The 21,475-nt window shown below is 31.0% G+C and overlaps 5 protein-coding genes and 2 pseudogenes across 13 annotated transcripts; 3 read left to right on the top strand and 4 right to left on the bottom strand.

Moving 5' to 3' along the window:
• The first annotated feature begins 30 nt into the window (after positions 1-30).
• FucTB (alpha-(1,3)-fucosyltransferase 10) lies at positions 31-3,268 on the top strand. 7 transcript variants are annotated; one of them, XM_089081390.1, is made up of 7 exons: positions 31-69; positions 328-512; positions 585-779; positions 868-1,087; positions 1,206-1,395; positions 1,462-1,639; positions 1,714-3,268. In XM_089081390.1, exons 2-7 carry the CDS (start codon positions 402-404, stop codon positions 2,197-2,199), a joined length of 1,380 nt encoding a protein of 459 aa, XP_088937516.1. In that variant the 5' UTR covers positions 31-69; positions 328-401; the 3' UTR covers positions 2,200-3,268. The 7 variants fall into 7 exon arrangements, with proteins under 7 accessions (XP_088937516.1, XP_088937517.1, XP_088937519.1 ...); XM_089081391.1 differs by lacking the exon at positions 31-69 and adding an exon at positions 76-256; XM_089081393.1 differs by lacking the exon at positions 31-69 and adding an exon at positions 542-584 and having other exon boundaries at positions 76-470; positions 655-707.
• On the bottom strand, positions 2,196-7,909 carry TBCD (tubulin folding cofactor D). Its single transcript, XM_011646403.3, has 17 exons — positions 7,227-7,909; positions 7,000-7,138; positions 6,730-6,916; positions 6,423-6,651; positions 6,153-6,301; positions 5,835-6,064; positions 5,613-5,752; positions 5,416-5,521; positions 5,145-5,322; positions 4,911-5,069; positions 4,604-4,807; positions 4,344-4,508; positions 4,141-4,265; positions 3,914-4,068; positions 3,594-3,792; positions 3,099-3,401; positions 2,196-2,930 (listed from the first exon to the last, which is right to left on the bottom strand). The coding sequence occupies exons 1-17, from the start codon at positions 7,745-7,747 to the stop codon at positions 2,649-2,651; spliced, it is 3,471 nt and encodes a 1,156-aa protein (XP_011644705.2). The 5' UTR covers positions 7,748-7,909; the 3' UTR covers positions 2,196-2,648.
• Positions 7,910-8,323: 414 nt separating this feature from the next.
• LOC105431945 (double-strand break repair protein MRE11-like) lies at positions 8,324-11,650 on the bottom strand (annotated as a pseudogene). Its single transcript, XR_016140347.1, has 11 exons — positions 11,514-11,650; positions 11,241-11,414; positions 10,539-10,934; positions 10,278-10,473; positions 9,931-10,189; positions 9,694-9,772; positions 9,441-9,585; positions 9,195-9,358; positions 8,988-9,112; positions 8,677-8,897; positions 8,324-8,598 (listed from the first exon to the last, which is right to left on the bottom strand). The product of XR_016140347.1 is annotated as a double-strand break repair protein MRE11-like (transcript).
• On the top strand, positions 11,552-14,491 carry LOC148935405 (dynactin subunit 4-like; annotated as a pseudogene). Its single transcript, XR_016140346.1, has 9 exons — positions 11,552-11,681; positions 11,834-11,903; positions 11,986-12,188; positions 12,276-12,418; positions 12,501-12,669; positions 12,787-12,970; positions 13,079-13,262; positions 13,344-13,534; positions 13,616-14,491. The product of XR_016140346.1 is annotated as a dynactin subunit 4-like (transcript).
• On the bottom strand, positions 14,246-16,209 carry LOC105431907 (small ribosomal subunit protein uS11A). Its single transcript, XM_089081508.1, has 4 exons — positions 16,049-16,209; positions 15,601-15,752; positions 15,318-15,405; positions 14,246-14,521 (listed from the first exon to the last, which is right to left on the bottom strand). Exons 2-4 carry the CDS (start codon positions 15,747-15,749, stop codon positions 14,303-14,305), a joined length of 456 nt encoding a protein of 151 aa, XP_088937634.1. The 5' UTR covers positions 15,750-15,752; positions 16,049-16,209; the 3' UTR covers positions 14,246-14,302.
• A 1,123-nt stretch (positions 16,210-17,332) lies between these two features.
• Positions 17,333-19,457, top strand: Prp18 (pre-mRNA processing factor 18). The gene is made up of 5 exons (XM_089081529.1): positions 17,333-17,555; positions 17,640-17,726; positions 17,809-18,087; positions 18,168-18,596; positions 18,709-19,457. The coding sequence occupies exons 2-5, from the start codon at positions 17,664-17,666 to the stop codon at positions 18,943-18,945; spliced, it is 1,008 nt and encodes a 335-aa protein (XP_088937655.1). The 5' UTR covers positions 17,333-17,555; positions 17,640-17,663; the 3' UTR covers positions 18,946-19,457.
• Positions 19,136-21,316, bottom strand: P5cr (Pyrroline 5-carboyxlate reductase). Its single transcript, XM_011646410.3, has 6 exons — positions 20,754-21,316; positions 20,408-20,661; positions 20,231-20,312; positions 19,983-20,122; positions 19,687-19,898; positions 19,136-19,593 (listed from the first exon to the last, which is right to left on the bottom strand). Exons 1-6 carry the CDS (start codon positions 20,851-20,853, stop codon positions 19,503-19,505), a joined length of 879 nt encoding a protein of 292 aa, XP_011644712.1. The 5' UTR covers positions 20,854-21,316; the 3' UTR covers positions 19,136-19,502.
• Positions 21,317-21,475: the final 159 nt, after the last annotated feature.

Here is a 21,475-nt window from a genome sequence, read left to right as displayed (position 1 = left end):
CGCGTCAAGAAATTCAGTAATGTATATTCGAGTGGAAAATTTGTGGTTTAGCTCGTAGTAGAAGTTAAAGTAATATCAAAAATAATAAGAGAGTTAATATGATTTATGCAATATGGATTTAAACGTTGCTATCAATTTTTTTATTAATTTTACCTGAATTTTCACTTTATTATGATTTTTTTACAAAAACGTCGAAATAGGGTATCTCTAGAATCTTTAAAAGTCGAGATTGATACGATATCAATGCTGTTCTCGAGTGCGCATGCATGAAAAAATTTAGACCACGCTGGCATTTGTGTATCAAAATTTGACATTTCATTTTTTTAGGTTATATCTCATTAGTCAATTAGCAATTAGCAATTAAGACATTTCCTTTTCATGAACATGATTTCGAAATTATAATGCCGCGGAAGATACGTGTTATGTTCGCGACCGCGACAGCGCTGGGTATATGTGTAGTGATATTTCAGGTATTTACAAATAAACGAGCGATTAACGTCGACTTGACATCTGCGAGAGTTGATTTAACTTTTTTTTTCAGTTATGCTTAATATTCCGCGACCATATGAAATTGTCTTCTTCAGGTAATTTGTTACTGCCATATCAGTACTTCTCAACAAAGATTGACATATCTCGATGTTCTGTCACGCCCAGATGACGACATACCCGTCATATTATGGTGGACGCCGTTTGGTAATAATAATCAAGTGAGAACCTGCGGAAACTTTAGGTGTTACTTTACGTACAATAGAGTATTTCAAAACAATAAACGCTTGAAAGTATGACTTTTTTTTATGTTTTTTCCTTTCTGAATTATTTCAAGTATATAATTTACTTAATTATCATTCGTTACTAATATTTTTACAGGGTATTCTGTTTTATGGAAGTGATCTCCACATTTATGATTTGCCCAACTGGAGAAGCAATGCCATATCGTGGGGCTTGCTCCATGAAGAATCTCCCAGGAACAAGCCTATACTTGTTCATGAAAAAGCACTCAATCTTTTTAATTACTCCTCGACTTTTAGTAGGTTCAGTAATGTACCATTGACGCTTCTTGATTTATCAAGTCAAGAAGAATTAGTAGGTAAATGTGGACAAAACATTTTACAAAGATTATCTCCAATTTCTGACGCAATTTAAATAACGAGATATCAAAAGTTTATGAAGCTTTATCTATATATAAAAGATGTAACGATTTGTAGATAAATCATATTATGTACCTACCAAAGAAAAGTCTGCATTGATGCATGCAGAGAACTTAGCACCAGTATTATATATTCAATCTGACTGTGATACAGCTAGTGACAGAGACCGCTATGTCATAGAACTAATGAAACATATTCGAATCGATTCCTATGGTGCATGTGTGAATAATGCTCAGCTTGATGACAGGTACATTTACTTAATATAATTTTAATTTGAGTGAAATTAATGATTGGATAAAATACATCTGTTCAGGTTGAGGCACAATTATCTTGATATTTTAAATGATCGTGAATTTTTGTCCTTTGTGGCCAAGTACAAATTTACCATAGCTTTTGAAAATGCAATCTGTGATGATTATATCACAGAAAAACTGTGGAGGCCGCTCATTGTTGGCTCTGTACCCATATATTATGGATCACCATCCTTTAAGGTATTGTTTTGAAAATTATTAACTAACTAAGTTTTGTAATTAAATCAGTTTTATCTAAATTCTTGATTTTATAGGATTGGCTACCAAATAATAAATCTGCTATTTCAATATTAGATTTTGCTAGTCCCATAAAACTTGCCAACTTTCTGCACAACCTCTTGAAAAATGATTCAGCATATGAAGAATATCTATCTCATAAATTAGATAAGCGTGAAAACCATATTACAAACAATAGATTGCTACGCGCACTTGAAAAGAGATCGATAGGTCCTAATGAATTTGGGAATTACATGGAAGAATTTGAATGCTTTGTATGCGAAAAAGTACAGAGAAATAATCATGAGTTGAAAAAAAGTATAGTTACGAAAAAGCAATACAATTGTCCTATGCCAATAGATCCAATAACAGGTGGAATTAATAAACACAATTGGTGGAGAGAACAGTGGAAAATTGAGAAATGTGGAGCTAAATTATTAGCTCATTATATAACTAATAATATCAGTATTGATATCAATTTTGATGAACAGAAGATAAAAATATTTAACAAGAATGAATGTTGAGATACATAAAACGAAAAATGTATTTTTGAAAAATGTATTTTGACAATTTTGATAATGTAAATACGACTGATTCGTGAACTGTGTAGGTGTATGAATACCTATAAATCTGAGTGTATGTTATAAGCATTTCTATTTTGATATTATAGAAATATTTTTTACATATTCATTCTGTAAATAACGTGATAGAAATTATTAAATTCATCTTACAAAATGTATAAGCCTGCACAATAGAAAAAGATATCTTTACGCATACATATATACAATATTTTTAAATTCAGTAATCAGTATTAGAGTTTAGTAGTATTAAACTCTTGTATTCAATTGAGAGAATTATCAGAATCTCTTAATTATTTTATCGTATTAGTTAAACTTTGTCTCACTTCGTGCCATAGAAATAAAATATAATTTTAACGAAAAGCTGTGATTTCGTACGCACAAATTAGCTTTTCTCAATTCGTTGATTTTATTTGCAAAACTGGAGCAGGTACCTTCATTAGCTCGCATAAATTATTTCTGATTGGACGTAAATCTGTGATTGGTTGCTCCCAATCGGTCGCATTCAATTTTGTAAGTATATTTGCTAAATCTTCTTCCGCTATATCCATCTCCTCTCCATAAACCGTCAATGCTTCATAAGTACGAATAGCCGTTGTTTTCCTTAAGCTTGTATATTTATGACATAAAAATATACTCAATTGACAAAATGCTCTTTTCGAAACAGGTCCTCGTATCTAAAAGTATAATATTTAATATTAATATAATACTCAATATAAGATACTAATTAATTTCAATCAGGAAATTTGACAAAATTATGTATTATATTATTATATAATTGTTATATATTATAAATTAGAGTAATTATCGTTACGAGTATCGATAATTCATCAATTTTTACAAACCTGTAACAACTGACAGAAAACATTTATACTACTAATGAGCAATTTCATATTGCTAAAATATTTTATTTCTTGTTTTAATAACGTCAATATACGATCTGCAATTGTATTGTCCGCATCATCCAAGACAGATTGTATACAGCCTGAACTTAATAAACGATCCAAGAAAGCCAGTATCGATATTATCATTCTTTCATTTTTATGACTTTCCTCGAATATATTTAATATATTTTCACATAAATCTTTTAAACCGATTTCATCAATCTCTTGTAGATACGTAAATAAAGAGACACTTGAGTATTTCACCTGATAAAAGAGTAAAAGATAAGAGGATTATCAAATCATAAATTAGAATTAGTTATATAACTAGTAAAATTTAAGATCTTACTAAAAGAAAAAGTTAATGACTTTTAATAAGAAAATTAGCGTATAAATGTTTAAATAAGATTTTGTGAGATCTCTCTAAATTATATAATTTTTAATAAATGTTAAATTTACCAAAGATTCGCTTAAGCCGCCGACACTAAATATAATTCCGCGTAATAAATTCATTTTATATGGCGGAAAACTTAACATCTTAATAAATCGCGGAAATGTTGCAGATTCCATTCGCCATTCGATAGTCTCCTTACATTCATTATAAGGAAATATAGCCTTCAATTCGTTATGATGTGGTATATTTGGAAGTGGCGGATCGCTATAAAAAAAAAAGATTGTATTCATAATTGATCTTACTAATTAAAATATTGTATACTCTATTTCTCTTGCTTTTCTGACAAAGAATTGAGAATAGAGTCAGACTGAAAACATATTTTTACCTGTGTATAAGCGCACTAAATACCGTACCAGCTTGAGCTCGAATTCCATCTATTCTCTCGACAGCCTGCTGTGCAATACCGCCGATAATATTAGCCATTAAATCTTTATTTAACACAGATAATAATTTTGCTTGCAGTACCAAGTTTGTCAATACCTGCAACAATACAAATGTTTCAATAGCAATTCTATGATGCGTATTGACAATCAATCTTTTTACAATACGCACGTGTAATCCAATCATAGCTGCTTCTCGTACCCAAGCGCCTATATCTCCACGACTGTCTATCGTATATTCTTTGAGAGCCAACAAATAACAATTGTACAAATCTGGCACAAATGATTGCCATTTGTCTGAAAAAAAAAAAAAGAATTTTTGCAATAAATACTGTGAATTATTAATAAATAAATAACATATGAATGGAAACCTACCGACTTCGTCGATTCCTAATGTTTGTAGCACCATAATTAGAGAATGCAAAGCTTCTTTTCTACTTTGCGCCCATTTCAGTGTATTTTCGGATATGTGAGTGCATGTGATTAATGCTTCTATGATGTCTTTCACTCTCTCACGAATAACAAACAATGGGAAATGACCTGTCAATATATGAAATAAATGAAAGAAATGTAAATATATATATTTGATTTTTGTAAATGTTATTTAATATTTTATCATGCGTCTTTCGATTTACCTATCGCTTGTGCAAATCCTATTCTAATAGGCTGATTATTTGATTGTAGGGCTTTCAAATAACGATTAACCACAGCACTTCGGGCATCGTAATCGATATCTACATAGTATTCTATGAAAAAGTTTGTGTGCGCTTCAGCTGCTTTTAATTTTACTACCGATACTTCGTGACTCAAGCACTCTTCTAATAATTTCTGCCAGTCATCTGTAATATATAATTAATTTTTATATATTAAATATAAAATTTTATATATTAAATATAAAAATAACTTTATAAGAAAAAGAGATTTCTAACTATTAATACGTGCCTACAACATCTGTAAAATGAATAGGAAAGTGAACAATAGAGCATTTCTTTATTAGCAAAGCACACGCTTGTTTCATTAGTTCTCCTCCAAGTCCTTTAAATTGTCCTCTACTTCTAAAAGTTCGTACTATATCTTGTATATCAGCAACAGCCGTAATTCCTAAATAAAAATCAATCCTGCTATATTAAAGAAAAATAAAAATTGATCTCCATGTATAGTTTCACAGATTCTTACCGATGATAATTTCAATTTTATCATTAAAATGATGATGTAAAGCTTCGAGAATTTCCGCAGTAGCTAATACTGCGCCATGTCTAACATTTAAATCGATAGAATTTAGCATGTCCAACAAAGCTGGCAATACTGTGTTTATCATATAATGTGGATCGGCTGGAGTCAGATTGAAAAGCGACTGCAACAAATTACTAATGACAAAACTGAAAATTTATAATAATCATCTTCATAAACATTTAATCAGATATTACTGATCGAGACTTAAACTTACTCTAGCTGAAAGCTCCCTGATTGCAGTATCCCAATGTGTAACCTTTCTTGCTACTAGATGATCTATCAAGGGCTTCGTATACTCTTCATATTGTGCGATTTGGACGCTAAAAAATAATATCATAAGTAATTAAATAATATCATAAGTAATAAGAACTGAATATTTATGTGTATCTGAAATGTGTATGAAGTCTATACCTGATTTTGAGATATGTGTGACTCCGGACGCCAACTTCAAAATAATCGGCAACAGTCAATATATCTATGCCATGCGGAAAGTTGCCCTGTCTGCCAACGTTTTCTTGAAACGCTGCGGACGCTGCTCTCCTACAGTTTATCTATCGACGCAACAACGTGTTATACAAACTATGAACACGATGTAGATAGAAGTTATACAGATTAGAAATATACAACTAATACCTCTCTATCGAAGCACGTTACAACTAATAACATTGCCGCGATTTCTTTGACATAACGTTCAAAAATGTGCGAATCGTAGGCTCTTGGGAAAGACCAACATATATAACAAGCAGCATCTCTGATTAAATAACCGATCGATCCGTAAGCTCTAGGTTCGTCAAAGACTAAGGCTTGTAGGACTACGGGAATGACATCACTCAAACGATGAGGTAATAATAGGCCACGTCTTCCTGAAATATGTGCAGTACAAATATACATACAAATGATGGAATAAAAATTGTTATATATTTCTAAACATAAAAAGTATATGCTATATACCAAGCTCCGCGAGAGCTAAACAACCGCCATGCCATGCCGAATCTGATTCACGTCCAGAAAAAAGATTCAATACAAATCCTAATACGTCGTCAGCTAAATCCACCGGCAATCTCGCTGTTATTCTGCCAATACCTTTTGCTGCTGACCATCTATATCATATAATGTAATTGGTATATTATATAAATTTATTATATGATTTTTACATTGTACATCTATATATATAATTTAATATTTTAATATGGAAAATATATAAATATAACATGTGCATACCTTATAGTAATAGCTTTATCTCGAAGACCCTGTATGAGTTGCTCTATTATATCCTCGATGGCTGGAGGAATCTCTTGATCTTCATTATCATTTGAGATGGATTTCTTAATCTCAATAACATTTTCAGTGTTACCAATATTATCCATTTTAACATTAGGCATGATACTTATTGGCCGACTCATTTTCTGATAGCGCCAGGATGCTAATTTTGTTTTTAACAATACCAAACCTATCAAATAAAAAATATTTTAATAATTACAAGAAGTGAATATATTAAATAAAATATATATTTTAAAGTTTCTAATACCTATGCGCTGAACAACTTTTATTCCAAATTTTCTAATAAGATCTGCGGGATTGTCGCTCAGTCGAAGCTTCAGCATATTATCTAGAAGCATTTGGCTATACGGCTTGACATCCTCTCTGGCACTGTGTTTTAATATTGAAGCTATTACAGCCAGAGGTCCATGTCTCAGAGGATCATTTTCTATACACTGAAAAATATAAAATATTAAACAAAAAATTTTTTTATATACAAAAATATTATTCACATTTTATATCATGAAGAAAACATTACCTTTAAACACCACATAATCATTTCTTCCAAGTATAACTTCTTGACATCTGATCTTGTTAAAAAGTTTGCTACTAAAAACACAGCTGCTACAGCACACGCATCTTTTGAAAGGCAATACAATTTGCATACTTTTAAAATTCTAAAACATATATAAAAGTAAAAGCAACGTATATTCTATCATCTTTTAATTAAACATTATATAATATGAGTAATAGCATCGATAATACCTGACAATGATAGTTTGCTCTGGATCCATGTTCTCTGACATCTCCAAACGAGATAGAGGAAATGGTATCTTCGAGATGATGGACAACCAGACAAGTAAGACATACCTAGTCTCCCACGTTTCCACATCATTCGGATCTTGTTTTTCCAGCATCTTCAGCACAGGCAAGAGATCCACCACTTCATGTGGGAGGTAAGTAACAATCTTCTTATATGTCTTCACAGACATGATAATAAACAGATATTTGAATGTGTTATGCTTGATGTTCTCTGGAGTGTCATCATCTTTAATGATCGATAACAAGGATCCTAGGATTCTCTCAAGATACGGGTCCAGGAGATGGTGCTGGTCTTGGTATTGCGACAGAATAAAGTTGAAGCGGTCCCGATTCCTCTCAACGAGACTCGCCGTCAGATCCGGCCTTCTCAGCTCCGCTATCAGATCGGTCACCTCGTCTACCTCCCGGAACGCATTGAAGCCGCATCCCACCTTCTCCGGGTCCGCGCAGTCGTTCAGCACCATGGTTCGTCCTGGTACCGTCCGCGTCCGTTTTGAATCTCGTTCGTATGTATCATAAGATGCGCGACCAAAAGCTTGTCCTCGGGATAACCATAACCGCGCGACGACGTCGACTTTGACAGATCCGGAGCGCTGCACCTCGCGTGCTCGCGTCTTCGAACAAATGAACGTCTAGATGTGAAATTCGTCGAAGGTGCTTATCGTGTACATGCGTTTAATTGACCAATTACGATCGAGTGTCGCAAATTATGGATACTGTTTGATCAATTCGTTTGGACTTTTACTAAAGACCCTCTAAGTCTCGATCCACAATAGGTGATTTAAGCTTTAAGAAGTAAGAAATTGACCAATTATAATCGAATATGAAAAGAATAATCGACTATGATTGGTCAATTTCTTACGACTTAAAGATTAAATACTTATTGTGAACCGACACTAAGGTGATTTCATTGACTGTGAAACGCAATGGTCATGCGCAGTTAAATAGGGAATTTAGCTATATAATTGAAGCGTGCGGAATATTCAGAAAAACTTATTTTATAGGGATATAGGAATATATTGGCTTAAACTTTTTGACCGTTTTTGTAAAACTTTATATATTAAAATTATCTTCTACATACATTCATATTTTAATATATAAGAATACTTTTCATTAAATTTTATATGTATACAAAATAATGTTCATCTATGTATATAAAAAAGAATATAATCTACTTACTTTTCTATGTGTAGATACATACACATGCATATATAGTTTTCTTATATTTTCTTATATTTTCTTATATATATTATTCGGAATCACTTATTACAATATATTGATCACGAGTTTTCTTTGACTGCGCACTCCTAGAATTCTGTTTAAAAATATAAATGTAATCATCAAACACACAAATTAATGTACTCTAACAATATTTTTAGATAATTGTTTATACCAGCATTTTTATAATAGATGCATTCCCCCCTTCATTAGATTTTTCTTTGCCTCCTCTAGATCCTCTGCAACCTCTTGAACCTCTACCCCTCTCTTTAGTCTTGGTCGATAATATTGAACTGAAATTATCTTCATCACTATCATTTTTAATTGTTACATCAGCATTACGAGAATGCTCTCCAATTCTAGAACTTATTTGTGAATGCTTGTTGGTTGTTAGAGCTTTTAGAACTTGCAAAAAGGTATATTCATAAAAATCTTATATGCTACACACATATGTAAATATGAACATCATATACAAATCTCATATACAAATCATTACATTATCTTGCTCCTGTTGATCTTCAGAAAGTCTCTTATCGCGGAAATTTTTAATATCTTCGGTTGTTTCAGTATTTTGTGCTCGAACGTATTCAATGGTTCTTTTCATTTGATCTCTAAGTAAACCCAAACAATTCAGATAAATTATGAGTTGAAATTCACGAGTATTAATTTTGAAAATAAATTATCACTAATTACCTTACAATATTCTTGAAGGCGTCTATATCGTTTCGTTCAACATATCGATTTAAAGCTTCATTCAATGTTGTTACAGTCAATACCGTTAATTTATCTTTATTTTCTTCCATATCAAAATATTTCTTAATTCCACCTGGCACTGTGCTGCACCAATCCTGCCCTGCCTGCAAAAATAAAAAATCTCGAGAGTGTTAAAAGATGTCAAATCAAATCAAATTAATTATATCACAAAAAGAATGTTTTTACATCTTCCTGGAATAATTCTGTAATATCGTCGATATCATCAATTCCATCACGAATGGCACGTTTTGCTTTCTCTCCACTCTTTATTTTACGAAATAAAATCATGTCCATTGGATTAGCAACTTCATCACAGTATTTTTGTGCTAAACTAGAAACATACATTTTTTGTTTTTAAAAATAAATAAGAATGAAGAATGAAGAATGAATATATACAGCAATATAAAATTATTATAAATTAAATATATTATTCTCAAACCTTAATGTGTCAAATTGTTCATTGTCATCATAAAAGATTCTTAATCGAATTAATGGTTGCATCGGTTGATTAGAGTATCCTAGAATATGACATTTTTAAATTCACATTATATTATAAATAATAAAAGTATAAGAGAGAGAGAGAGAGAGAGAGAGAGAGAGAGAGAGAGAGAGAGAATATATACTTTTTAGAAATTTTAATTTTTTTAGAAAACTGTTTATAACATGATTAATTTACCTGTGAGCTGTTCAGCTACTCGAGGCATGAATTCATCTTCAATATACTGATCTACATAATGACATATAGAATCTGCTATTAGAGACACAATTCTCTATTTTAATGTCACGATCTTGAAGAATCATGTTATCAAAAATATATGGCCGAACACTTTTCAACTTTAAAGGCTTCATTTTGAAATGCCTCTTATTAATTTTAAGGAGACCTACATGTTTAGGTTTCGATTCACCTTCACATAAAGAAGTAGCAATAGAACTTCCTAAAATTTTATAATTATTGAGAAATTAACTGGAGAAGTTAACATTTATATTATCTATATGTAAATTTCAGAAGAAACATAGTTTTACCTGGTTGGGAAATATAGTATCCACCTTCATTTAACTCAGCATCAATACGACATTCATGCTCGTGACCCCAAATAACTAAATTAAGAAATTAATGCAATCTATTTTCTGGAATATAAACATAATCGCCATGCTTGACGCGATTTTGATGTAGAACAAATATGTTGAAAGTATCAATATCTTTCGGGCATAATAAATCCTATTTTCAAAAATTATTGTTAATCACTGTAATCAAATATGAAAATATTCATGAAACAGATATACCTTCTCATCTCTGTATAGTCTGGATAATCTTTGATCATTAATATAACTCAAACCATAAAGTGCAACATGAGTATTATTTTTTTTCAAAATTATTGGTGAGACAACAATGGCGAGTAAGATCTGTCCATTTGCCAAAGTAATTCACAAATCCAGTAGCTGACAGTACATCCATTGATCCAACCAAAACCTAACAGATAACAAATAAAATATAATTTGATATAAGGTATAATTAGAAACTTAATAAGAAAAAAGTTTATACTTGGATCATCATGATTCCCATGGATGATAAATACTGGCATTGAAACATTTAAATTAGGATTTTCATAATTCACATGCTTTTGTGCGCAGTGTCAGAATATCACATCTGAGTCACTTAAGAATTGTAGTTTGCATTCTCTAAAAATATAATTAAAAAAATTATTTTGTATCCAAACACTACAAATGAGAATATATAAGAATATAAAAAGTTAAAAACAGAAAATTATCTTCAATCAATGAAAGAGTATATTCCTTAATATTTCTTAATTGTAAATTATAGATTCTTATGTATTAATTTGTTTTCTCTTGTTTATAATTTAACTTGTTATCTCTATTTTCTTGTTTCTTGTTCATTATGTCTGGAATCTTATATCCTTTTATCATATTACTTTTATATTAACTGTTACATTAGTTTAGTTTAATGCCAATTTAAATATAACTCACTTGGAACCTAGGCAATATTTTCGCAACAATTCAACACACATCTGAGTAATGTGGCTTGCGTTGGTTTAGTATCATGAAACAAATCGCCACCCAGCAAAATGAAGTCGACTTCATTATCCTGGCCATACTTCAGTATTTCTTCCAATGTAATAAAACTATCATCCGATTGTCCTCCTGTCAAGAAAAATTATCATGTTCATTGTGATATCGATTTTCAATCTAATGTTTTTCTCTTACTTGTAACAGCATTATTGAAAAATTATGAAAACAAACCTCTCTTCTTATTGAGATTAAAACCAAGATGAATATCCGTAGCTACTAGAATTTTCATAGTTCACAGATTTTAAAATTCATTCATTTCAGTATGACATACTTAAATCAAAGATATATTTTTGTCGACATTGCCTGATGATACGATGCGGCTACTATGTTTGTCAGGAGGTGCGTTTTTTAAAGTGAATGAGTAAATCTGGAGTTCAATTGGATTAAAAGGATTTAATTGGGACTATACTTGATTATTGAATTTGCTCTCGAAGTATTTTAATATGTGTGCAAAGTTCTTATGTTTCTGAAAGACGTCTTTTATGTTCAAGTCAACTCCCATTACTGCCCTAATTGTGTGGAGAATTTGCATTCATCAGAAGTGCGTCTTAAAAAGAACAAGTATGTTTACAATATATTAGAATTAATTACTTCTTATTCTAAAGATGAAATTATGATGATAGTAATAATAACATATTTACAGATGCTCCAATTGTTTCGACTATCCTTGTTGCTTTCAAACATTATGTACAAGAGCAGGATTAGCATCAGTGAGAACAGCAGCAACTGTGGCTGAAGGTGAAGAAAACAAGGATGTTAAAGCTACTCCCAAAAAAGTATATTATTTATTCTGTTCATTATGCCGATGGAGTTCTCGAGATGCAGGAATACCTGATCAATCCGTAGGTAAGAAAATTATCATTGGTAATAAAAATATAAATAACAATTTTAAAATATTTTTCTAAAAAATATCTCTTGAATTTGTGCTCATAGCAACTGGAGGATGGCCCGAGCAGGAAAATCCACATGTAACACGTATTAATGTTCTTATTGATTATCATAAGATATTAGCTTCTATAGAGAAACAACAGTGTGAAAGAAAGAAATTTCATCCAAAACGTTCTTTTATGCCAGCTGTAAGTTCAGTAAGAACTAATTATTTATTTGCTCTAAGATGTTTTTCGAATTATTTTCTAATTACTTTTGACTTGCCAATAGCAGACAATGTAGTTTTACATCAGCACTAGTTTGCAAGCGTATCGGACGTCCCATAAAACCACCAATGCAATCTCAATCGTCTGCTCAACCAGTACCATCTGTTGCAAGCGAGGAAGTAGAGGAATTACCGGGAGACATATATTTGCAGAATCTGTAGATATAACTAAAAGTAAGAAAGCTATTAAGCATGTAACATAGATTTTGATACAAATCGACATATATATAATTATATATTTTATTATAAATATATTATTAATATATTATTATAAATAATTTTGTGTAACAGTTACTACATTGGAACAAAGATTACAGCATCCAGAGGTGCAAGCTGAGAAGATAAACGAATTGCCCCCTCAGCATAGACAGTTTTTGGTCAAACGATCACAACGTTGCAGAGTGTGTGAACATAATGTTAGCAAATCGGATCTCTGCCCCCAATCTACAAAATTCAAGATTTTTTTAGCTGCATTGTAAATATTACATTAAAGTATCAATCATTGATTAATTTAAGACTTAATCTTGACTTATATTTGTGCTTATGAAGCTTTATGAAAATCAAAATTGTTTTTTGTCTTTAGTTATCATATTCCAGAAGTAAAGATCGTTACTCGTGAACCACTTCGACCAGGGAAATCAAGTGAATTGCTTCTTAAATTCTGCAATCCAACGCAGCATCAGACTCAAATAACTATTCTGCATTTAAATGCTTCGTTATCTACTTCATTGATTGAAGAAAATGACGCTAAACAGGAGGATACACAAGTAATATATCGAATATTATAACATTTTTTATAAAACATTTTATGAAACATTAACATTTTAATATTTTGATTATAATTATAGGGAAGTGAATCTCTAAATTTGCTGCCATCTGCTGTACAGCAAGCACTTGTGACAGAAGATCCTAAACCAATAAAAATTATACCAAATGCAGATTTGATGCTGCCCCACAGCTCATTTATACTTCCACCAAGAGATGATGCTGCTGAATATGATGATACAAGTGATAATCATAATTTTCAAGATGATCCAAAGTATGTAGAATATAAGTGTACATGTTACGTAAAATTAATACATAGATAATATAGATTTTATTGTTTATGCAAATTTTTTAGGCTTGTAGTATGGCGTAAAGGGAACAAAGCTGTAATACGTTTATACGTAATTCCGCACGATGCTAACAAAAATAATGAAAATCCAATTACAGTTGGATTTATCATGCAACATGGATATGTAAACCATTGCAGCATTGGAACATAAATCACCACAAAAGGTAGATGTAAAAGTGAAGTTATCTTAATGTTGGTCAATTAATTCGTGAAGTATAATTTGTTTCAATTTGGGATGATTACAGAGATACAGAATACTCTGTACATGAATGCTTTATAATTTTTCGCTTATATAATAACTCATGAAATTATAATATTAAGGACGTTTAAATATTTATAATTCAATGTATTATTTTATAGTATATTTATCGGCACTAAAAACATAAAGCGTATGATGCAAGTTGTTAATCCATATACATACAAATTTTATATACTTTTTCAAAATTTATCATTAATCATATTGTTCTATATTATATAATTAAAAAAATCGATTCTTACATTAAGAATATTTTCATGTATTCGTTATCACGCGAAATTGTTTCATAAGGATATTGTAATAAGTATATAAAGCATAGTTTTATAGAAATAATCTGTATAAAAAAAAATTGTGCAGTATTTCACAAGAAACACAATGTCTTTTTTTTCTTTTAAACATTTATTGAAAGATAATAAAGAACATAGAATAAGAATAGTTTATAGCCTACGTCCACGACGACCTCCCTTCCTGCGAGTGGAATCCGATGGAATAGGAGTGACATCTTCAATACGACCAATTTTCATGCTTGAACGAGCTAAAGCACGCAGAGCAGATTGCGCACCTGGTCCAGGAGTTTTTGTTTTATTGCCTCCTGTAGCTCTTAATTTGATGTGCAGTGCTGTAATCCCTAGCGATTTACATTTTTCTGCTACATCCTGCAAAAGATAAAAGTGCAATTTATAATTAACATTTTAATATTATATTAAATACCTCTAATCAATATACAAAATGTTTCTCGTAACTGGGTCATTTCGAGATCATTATCATTTTTTTTAAATGGAATGATATATTTTCATTAACATAATAACATAGTTCATAAAAAAAATTCAATCATATAAGATATATTTAACATCAATATTTAACATCATATTTAACATATCTTAGGCTAACAACATATCTTGTGATTGAATTTGTTCTTTTATGAACTGTATTATTATGTTAATGAAAATATACCATTCTATTAAAAAAAAATATTGATCTTGAAATTTCGTAAAATAATAATCATTAAAGAAAATTTCGATCATAATATTTGCTACTTTAAAATGAACAACTACCTTTTGGTGTTTTTTCATATCATTAAAAATACCAGAGATATTCTAAATAATCCAGCTATAAGCAATATATACATAAAATAAATAAAATTAGTATATATATATATATATATATATATATAAAATATATATAATAATGTTAAAATATTGTGAGTGTATGTGTGCAATGTGTGTGTACGTATAACATTGAATATATTGAATGTTTTCTTTTGCTTGAGAGGAAAGTACATGATACAAGTACATGTTTTCAATTATCAAAAGGAATTTGTTTTTTCACAAACATGAACGCTCCTTAGATTATGTTGATTTATCATCTAGGTGCTGCCTGGATGTGGATATCAATATATAAAGATACAATATTTATAATTTAAATATAATTATTAAATCAAGCAATATATACCTGAGCCGCAAGCATAGCAGCATACGGAGAAGCTTCGTCACGGTCTGCTTTTACTTTCATGCCACCAGTAACTCTAGCGATTGTTTCTCTATAAAAATCAAACGTATATCATAAGTTTATAAAATTAATACTAATAAAGTCCTAAATTTGTTCTTTTTAATTGAATTTTTTTGCAACCGTTCATCTTTCTTTTTTTCTAATATTAAGAAAAAAAGAAAAAAGATGAACCATGCAAAAAGTCCAGCTAGAAAGAATAGATCTCATGATTAAACATAACACAAACCTTCCCGATAAATCAGTAACGTGCACAAATGTATCGTTAAAACTGGCGAAGATGTGAGCCACTCCGAAAACGACCTCTCCTTCGCGAAGTTGAGGTCCAAGCGAGACCTGTACTTCTTCCTTCTGTACTTTTCCTCTTTTTGGCGGCATTTTCTAAAGTAACAGGATATAATTTCGATTATTAATTTGCAGCTCAATCATCTCTATTTTCACTCTCCTACAAATCTGTATAAACAGTCTTGAAATAGATTTAAGGTTACGTTGCGGCAAGCACGTGTGCACAAGCAAGAACGTATACTATCAGCTATAACTATAAGATTCATCCAGTCACATCCACATGATCTACTAGATATAAAACAATTTCCTAGCAGAAATTTATTTATAAATATTCAATTAACAAATCTGATTTAATATTTTTGTCAAATAAACGATATTTATTGCTAAATTACCTGCGAATTGTAATCACTACATTCTACCGTTTCAACGCGATTTACACAGGACTCGTAAAAGAACGTTTCCGGTAAGTGTCGGTCCACAATAAGTATTTAATCTCTAAGTCGTAAGAAATTGACCAATCATAGTCGATTATTCTTTTCATATTCGATTATAATTGGTCAATTTCTTAGTTCTTAAAGCTTAAATCACCTATTGTGGACCGACACTAAACAGTGTCTACAATGAGACTTTAAGATGTAAGACTTAAAAATTGGTCAATCACAATCGATTATTCTTCTATAAATCGATTATGATTGGCCAATTTCTTAAATCTTATGTCTTAAAGTCTTATTGTAGACGCCGCTTTAGTGTCAGTCCACAATAAGTATTTAATCTTTAAGCCGTAAGAAATTGACCAATCATAGTCGATTATTCTTTTCATATTCGATTATGATTGGTCAATTTCTTACTTCTTAAAGCTTAAATCGCTTATTGTGGACCGACACTAATAAGAGTCACAATAGCAAAACTTTAGTTAGACATTGCTCTTTCTATGCAGAGTCTCTTTTACCAAAACGAGACAAGAGAGAGAGAGAGAATGAGAGAGAGAGAGAGAAAGATAATGGGAGAGAAAAAAAGAGAGATAGCGTGCCCCCCCCGCCCGCCTCACACACCCAGAGTGATGGGGAGGAGTCTTTCTCTAATCTTTACGCACATAAATCTTAAGTGTCGGTCCACAATAGGTGATTTAAGCTTTAAGAAGTAAGAAATTGACCAATTATAATCGAATATGAAAAGAATACTCGATTGTGATTAGTCAATTTCTTACGGCTTAAAAATTAAATACTTATTGTGGACCGACACTAAAATACGTTTAAAGAAAATATGTGTAGAAGAAGATTGAAGAATTATTAAAAATGATTAGATATAATGTTTTTTGAAATAAATTTTAAAAACCAAAAATTTTATTTATTTCTTTTTTTATATATTTGACTTTCAAAGATAAGTTTGATAAGGAAAGATATTAAACATAAACAATTTTATAAGTTGTACATTATTTAAACATATAAAAATGTATTAGGTATTTATTAATACCTTTAAAATGTATTGTATTATTTGTAAATTATTTGTATTATTTAAATTAAAAAATAACGCAAATATTAAATGTATTTAAATATAAGCGGCAATTGTTAAGAAATGGCTGGTTTGTTTCATAAGTATCGGTTCACAATAGATGGTTTATTGTGAACCGACACTAACTCTTATTAGAGAATCTCTATTCCTTACATCTCTCTGCATTTTCTATGGCTATAATGGCGGACTTTTGTGGCCTTTATGGATTTTTGTTCTCTATGTTTACATCATGAACAATTTATTTCCGAGTCTCTCTGAAAAATTAAATAAATTCGCTACGCGACAGAAAATTTGATAAAGAGATTAAGCAGATTTGAAAAAAAAGTTTATTAACGCAACGAAACTGTGTTAATAAATAATATATGTGTTAATAAATAATTCATTAAGGTGTTAATAATAATTCATATAACCTCTTTTTGGAAGATAAATTGTAGCGTGAAACGCTAATAAAGCTTATTTTTTGATAATTAGATTGTTTATCCATTTATTAGCAAGATGGATATTCTAAAAGCGGAGATAATGAAGAAACGCAAGGAATTGGAAGAGAGCCATGTCTTGGTATGTTACATGTGTTTTGTGATTTTGTGGCGTTATATGTAATAATTTGATAGATATTTACGTTGAAATATTTTCTCCACAGGAAAATAATAAGAAATACTTTAAAAGGAGTCAGCTGATATTTAAGCAACAGGAAGTGCACGAGACTGACAAGGGGAGCAATGAAGATGCTCCTTCCAATGACAGTCAGCATTCGGAAGAACATGTAACAGACAGCAGCTCGGAACATTTGCTATCCAGACAGGAAGTAATCAGGCGATTACGTGAACGGGGAGAACCCATATTGATATTTGGTGAATCTGAGATTGAAGCATTCAAAAGATTGAGAAAGTGTGAAATTCTTGAACCAGAAGTGAATAAAGTAAAGTTTCAATATGCTTATATATTTCTTCAATCCAAATGGTAAAAAAATGACAATTTTTATCAATATTTTATCAATAGGGATTTAGAAATGATTTTCAAGAGGCCATGGAACAAGTGGATCAAGCATATCTCAATGAGATCTTGACATCTTCTAAGTCCCAAAATCTTGATGGTAAGGGAGATGTGAATGTACCTGATGAGGGTGTTACTTATGAAGATATAGAAAAAATGTCGACGAAACTGAACAAGGGAGACAAAGACTTCGATATGAATGTAATTACTCTGTTTGTACAATATTTGGTTCAAATGTGGGGCAATCAATTAAATAGCCGGTCAACCGCCGAGAAGATGAGCACGAAGGGGAAGATGAACAGCGCTACGTATGCTCAAACAAGAGAATATTTAAAGCCGCTCTTAAGAAAGCTGAAAAACAAATCTCTTCCAGAGGATATAACTGACAGTTTAACAGAAATCGTTAAGCATCTATTACAGCGTAATTATATATTGGTATGCATCTAATTACATATGAGTATCTTGTCAATATGGCAAATGTAATAATAATATCTACAATAAAGAGTGTTCCGAGTGTTTTATATAACATTGATTGTTTTTATTTCAGGCTAGTGATGCCTACTTGCAAATGGCAATAGGGAATTCTCCATGGCCTATCGGTGTAACTATGGTTGGTATCCATGCTCGTACCGGTAGAGAGAAGATCTTCTCCAAGAATGTTGCTCACGTTATGAATGATGAAACTCAGAGGAAATACATTCAAGCACTCAAGAGACTGATGACTAAATGTCAAGAATATTATCCTACAGATCCTTCGCGTTGTGTAGAATATTCAAAAAATTAGATTTCCTACACGCGCGATATAGCATTTTCTATGCCATAGAAAAATTTGAGCAGTAAGATTTAAACAGAATTGATTAAACATTCTTAATCATTCTTAACAATAATTTTATATTGTGATTAGTTGATTCGCTTACTACTTAAATTTTTTGAGTTATTGCCTTAACATGTACAAAATAAATAAGACAATCAAATTTAAGTTTGCATGTAGATATTGTAAATTATTATTATTATTATAAATATTCAGAGCAACAGATTGTTATAAATCTTAATTATAAAATAATCTGTCACCAATTTGGAACTTTTTTCTGAGGTAATTAACATGATGTATATATTTATTTTTGTATATATAAACTTTTATAAACTATATCACTGAATTATATCACGTTTCGCAAAAATAAAATTCGCACTTAAAAAAAAAACAAGACTTAGAAAATTACATGCTTGTATTATATGAATCTAATATCTTTAAATAATATCTTTAATAAATGAATACAAAATATTATATCCAACTAAGTAATGGATAACTAATGTTTATTTAATCTATTATGTATCCCAAAATTATTTTGGATCCATGTTATTGTTATATGATAGAGCTGTTAGTTCGTTTGATCTCTTCACAGCAGCTTCGATAGCGTTCATGAAAGATCCTCTGTTTTCAATTAAGCAAAATATCAAGATTTAAAAATTAAATTATTATTGCCATTATATCACAAAAAGATGTATAAAATATCTTGTCAAGTACCTGACTCCGCCTATTTCTATAGCGTGAATGCCAGTAATGGTGGTACCTCCAGGCGAGCAGACCTCGTCTTTCAATTGGCCGGGATGTCGTCCGGTCTCGAGTACCATTTTACCAGCACCTATCAGCACTTGTGCCGCAAATTTAGTTGCCATTGGCCTTGGCACACCCATTCTTACAGCCCCATCTGCTAATGCCTCTATGATTGGATATACCTGAATAAAAAAATAATTTGAAACAATATATATGCTATATATTCCTACTTCTCTAATCATGAGATAATTATTGTAACAACTTACAAATGCTGGACCACAACCTGATAGAGTACCAACAGCATTCATAAGACTCTCTGGAACATTTTGACTCATACCGATATAAGAGAATAACTTATCTACCAGTTGTAAATCCATTGAAGTAGCATCTTCGTTGCTGCAATAAACTAAAAATTATATTTATACACAAGTTATTAATACACAAGTTATTAATATACAAGTTATTAATACACAAGTTTGTCTTCTATGTTGCGTTCTATGTTCTTTTGATGTACCTATAATTCCCTCCCCAACCATCATGGGTGTATTTGGCATGGTCCTAATTATCCTTGGTGAATTCACAATCCATCTGATTTTCTAAAAATTATTTTAGAAAGTTGAATTGTCAGTAAGAATTGAAACAATATTATAATATCAATGTTACAAAGTCATACAAAATCTGCTTAACTTACAGCATATAAGACTTCAAGGGGTACACCAGCAAGAACCGAGATAAAGAGCTTACTTTCGAACTTTTCGCCCGTAGCAGACTTTACAGTTTCAAGCGCATCCTCCAGTATTTGCGGTTTCACAGATAAAAACACAACATCGCAGTTGTCTACGACTTGGCTGTTACTAAACGTTGGCTTTGCTCCTAAATCTTTCCAAAACCTATGCGTCCTGTCTGTACGACTGGAGATCCAGACATTTTCTGGAGTTAATACATCTGTTGCACAAAGGAGAAAATAAAATGTGTATCATTCTGTAATTTCTGTACACGTTTTCTTTTAGTTTGAAAAGTGACGTGAAGATATTTACTTTTTCGAATTAAACCAGCGCCTATGGCACTGGCCATATTTCCACCACCAATAAATCCAATTTTAATCTTTTTTAGATCTTGGTCTACCATAGCTGACATCGCAATAATATACAAACGTGTTAAACAATACCGAATGTGATACGTGAAACAGTATTAAATAATCGTACACTGTACAGACAATATCACGCAGCGTTCTTGTATATGTGTAAAACAACCGGTCAAGGTGGTTCCTTGTACCATAAGTTATGCCAATATAGAATGTGATACGTGAATGCAAATAAATCGAATTTTCGGACTGATTTTGTGTGTAAGCTTTTGTTTACATTAAAGTAATTAAAAATTTTGATTAATTTTGATTCAAATTTTGATTATTTATTTCATTTTTACTGATTTGTATTAATTTTAATTTCGGTTTAATTTATTTTCCATTTTTTCTAATCCTTAGAACTAAAAAGATAATAAATTAAACGAGATTGAAGTTAATTTAGATTGGTAGAAATGGGACAACAAAATTATATCTAATTAATTTGAAATACAAAAATACATCGAAGATAAGATAGGTCTCAAGGATTTTATACAACTTTGGCGGAAGTAAAGTTCAGAATTTTTCAAAATTATTTTTACAGAGGTACATATTAAAATTGCAAATAATCATAATGTAAGTAATCATAACAGTAAATATCAGCTCTAAACACGATCAGTCCGAATGACGCATATGCGG

The sequence above is a fragment of the Pogonomyrmex barbatus genome, unplaced genomic scaffold (assembly GCF_055798465.1).
Source record: "Pogonomyrmex barbatus isolate J1 unplaced genomic scaffold, ASM5579846v1 scaffold5, whole genome shotgun sequence".
Lineage (NCBI taxonomy): Eukaryota > Metazoa > Arthropoda > Insecta > Hymenoptera > Formicidae > Pogonomyrmex > Pogonomyrmex barbatus.
Note: the sequence above shows the minus strand (reverse complement) of the source record. Positions and strands in the feature narration are given on the sequence as shown.

Excerpts from the sequence above, each read along its gene's own strand:
- FucTB (XM_089081390.1), top strand. The coding sequence starts at position 402 with ATGCCGCGGAAGATACGTGTTATGTTCGCGACCGCGACAGCGCTGGGT. Across the intron at positions 513-584 it reads TTAACGTCGACTTGACATCT|GTAATTTGTTACTGCCATAT; the intron begins GCGAGAGTTGAT and ends TGTCTTCTTCAG. Across the intron at positions 780-867 it reads AAAACAATAAACGCTTGAAA|GGTATTCTGTTTTATGGAAG; the intron begins GTATGACTTTTT and ends ATATTTTTACAG.
- TBCD (XM_011646403.3), bottom strand. The coding sequence starts at position 7,747 with ATGGTGCTGAACGACTGCGCGGACCCGGAGAAGGTGGGATGCGGCTTC. Across the intron at positions 6,302-6,422 it reads GATAAAGCTATTACTATAAG|ATGGTCAGCAGCAAAAGGTA; the intron begins GTATGCACATGT and ends TATATGATATAG. Across the intron at positions 4,266-4,343 it reads ATTAGGAATCGACGAAGTCG|ACAAATGGCAATCATTTGTG; the intron begins GTAGGTTTCCAT and ends TTTTTTTTTCAG.
- LOC105431907 (XM_089081508.1), bottom strand. The coding sequence starts at position 15,749 with ATGCCGCCAAAAAGAGGAAAAGTACAGAAGGAAGAAGTACAGGTCTCG. Across the intron at positions 15,406-15,600 it reads GTTACTGATTTATCGGGAAG|AGAAACAATCGCTAGAGTTA; the intron begins GTTTGTGTTATG and ends TGATTTTTATAG. Across the intron at positions 14,522-15,317 it reads CTGCTATGCTTGCGGCTCAG|GATGTAGCAGAAAAATGTAA; the intron begins GTATATATTGCT and ends TATCTTTTGCAG.
- Prp18 (XM_089081529.1), top strand. The coding sequence starts at position 17,664 with ATGGATATTCTAAAAGCGGAGATAATGAAGAAACGCAAGGAATTGGAA. Across the intron at positions 18,088-18,167 it reads TTGAACCAGAAGTGAATAAA|GGATTTAGAAATGATTTTCA; the intron begins GTAAAGTTTCAA and ends TTTTATCAATAG. Across the intron at positions 18,597-18,708 it reads TACAGCGTAATTATATATTG|GCTAGTGATGCCTACTTGCA; the intron begins GTATGCATCTAA and ends TTTTTATTTCAG.
- P5cr (XM_011646410.3), bottom strand. The coding sequence starts at position 20,853 with ATGTCAGCTATGGTAGACCAAGATCTAAAAAAGATTAAAATTGGATTT. Across the intron at positions 20,313-20,407 it reads CCCTTGAAGTCTTATATGCT|AAAATCAGATGGATTGTGAA; the intron begins GTAAGTTAAGCA and ends AATAATTTTTAG. Across the intron at positions 20,123-20,230 it reads GGTTGGGGAGGGAATTATAG|TTTATTGCAGCAACGAAGAT; the intron begins GTACATCAAAAG and ends TATAATTTTTAG.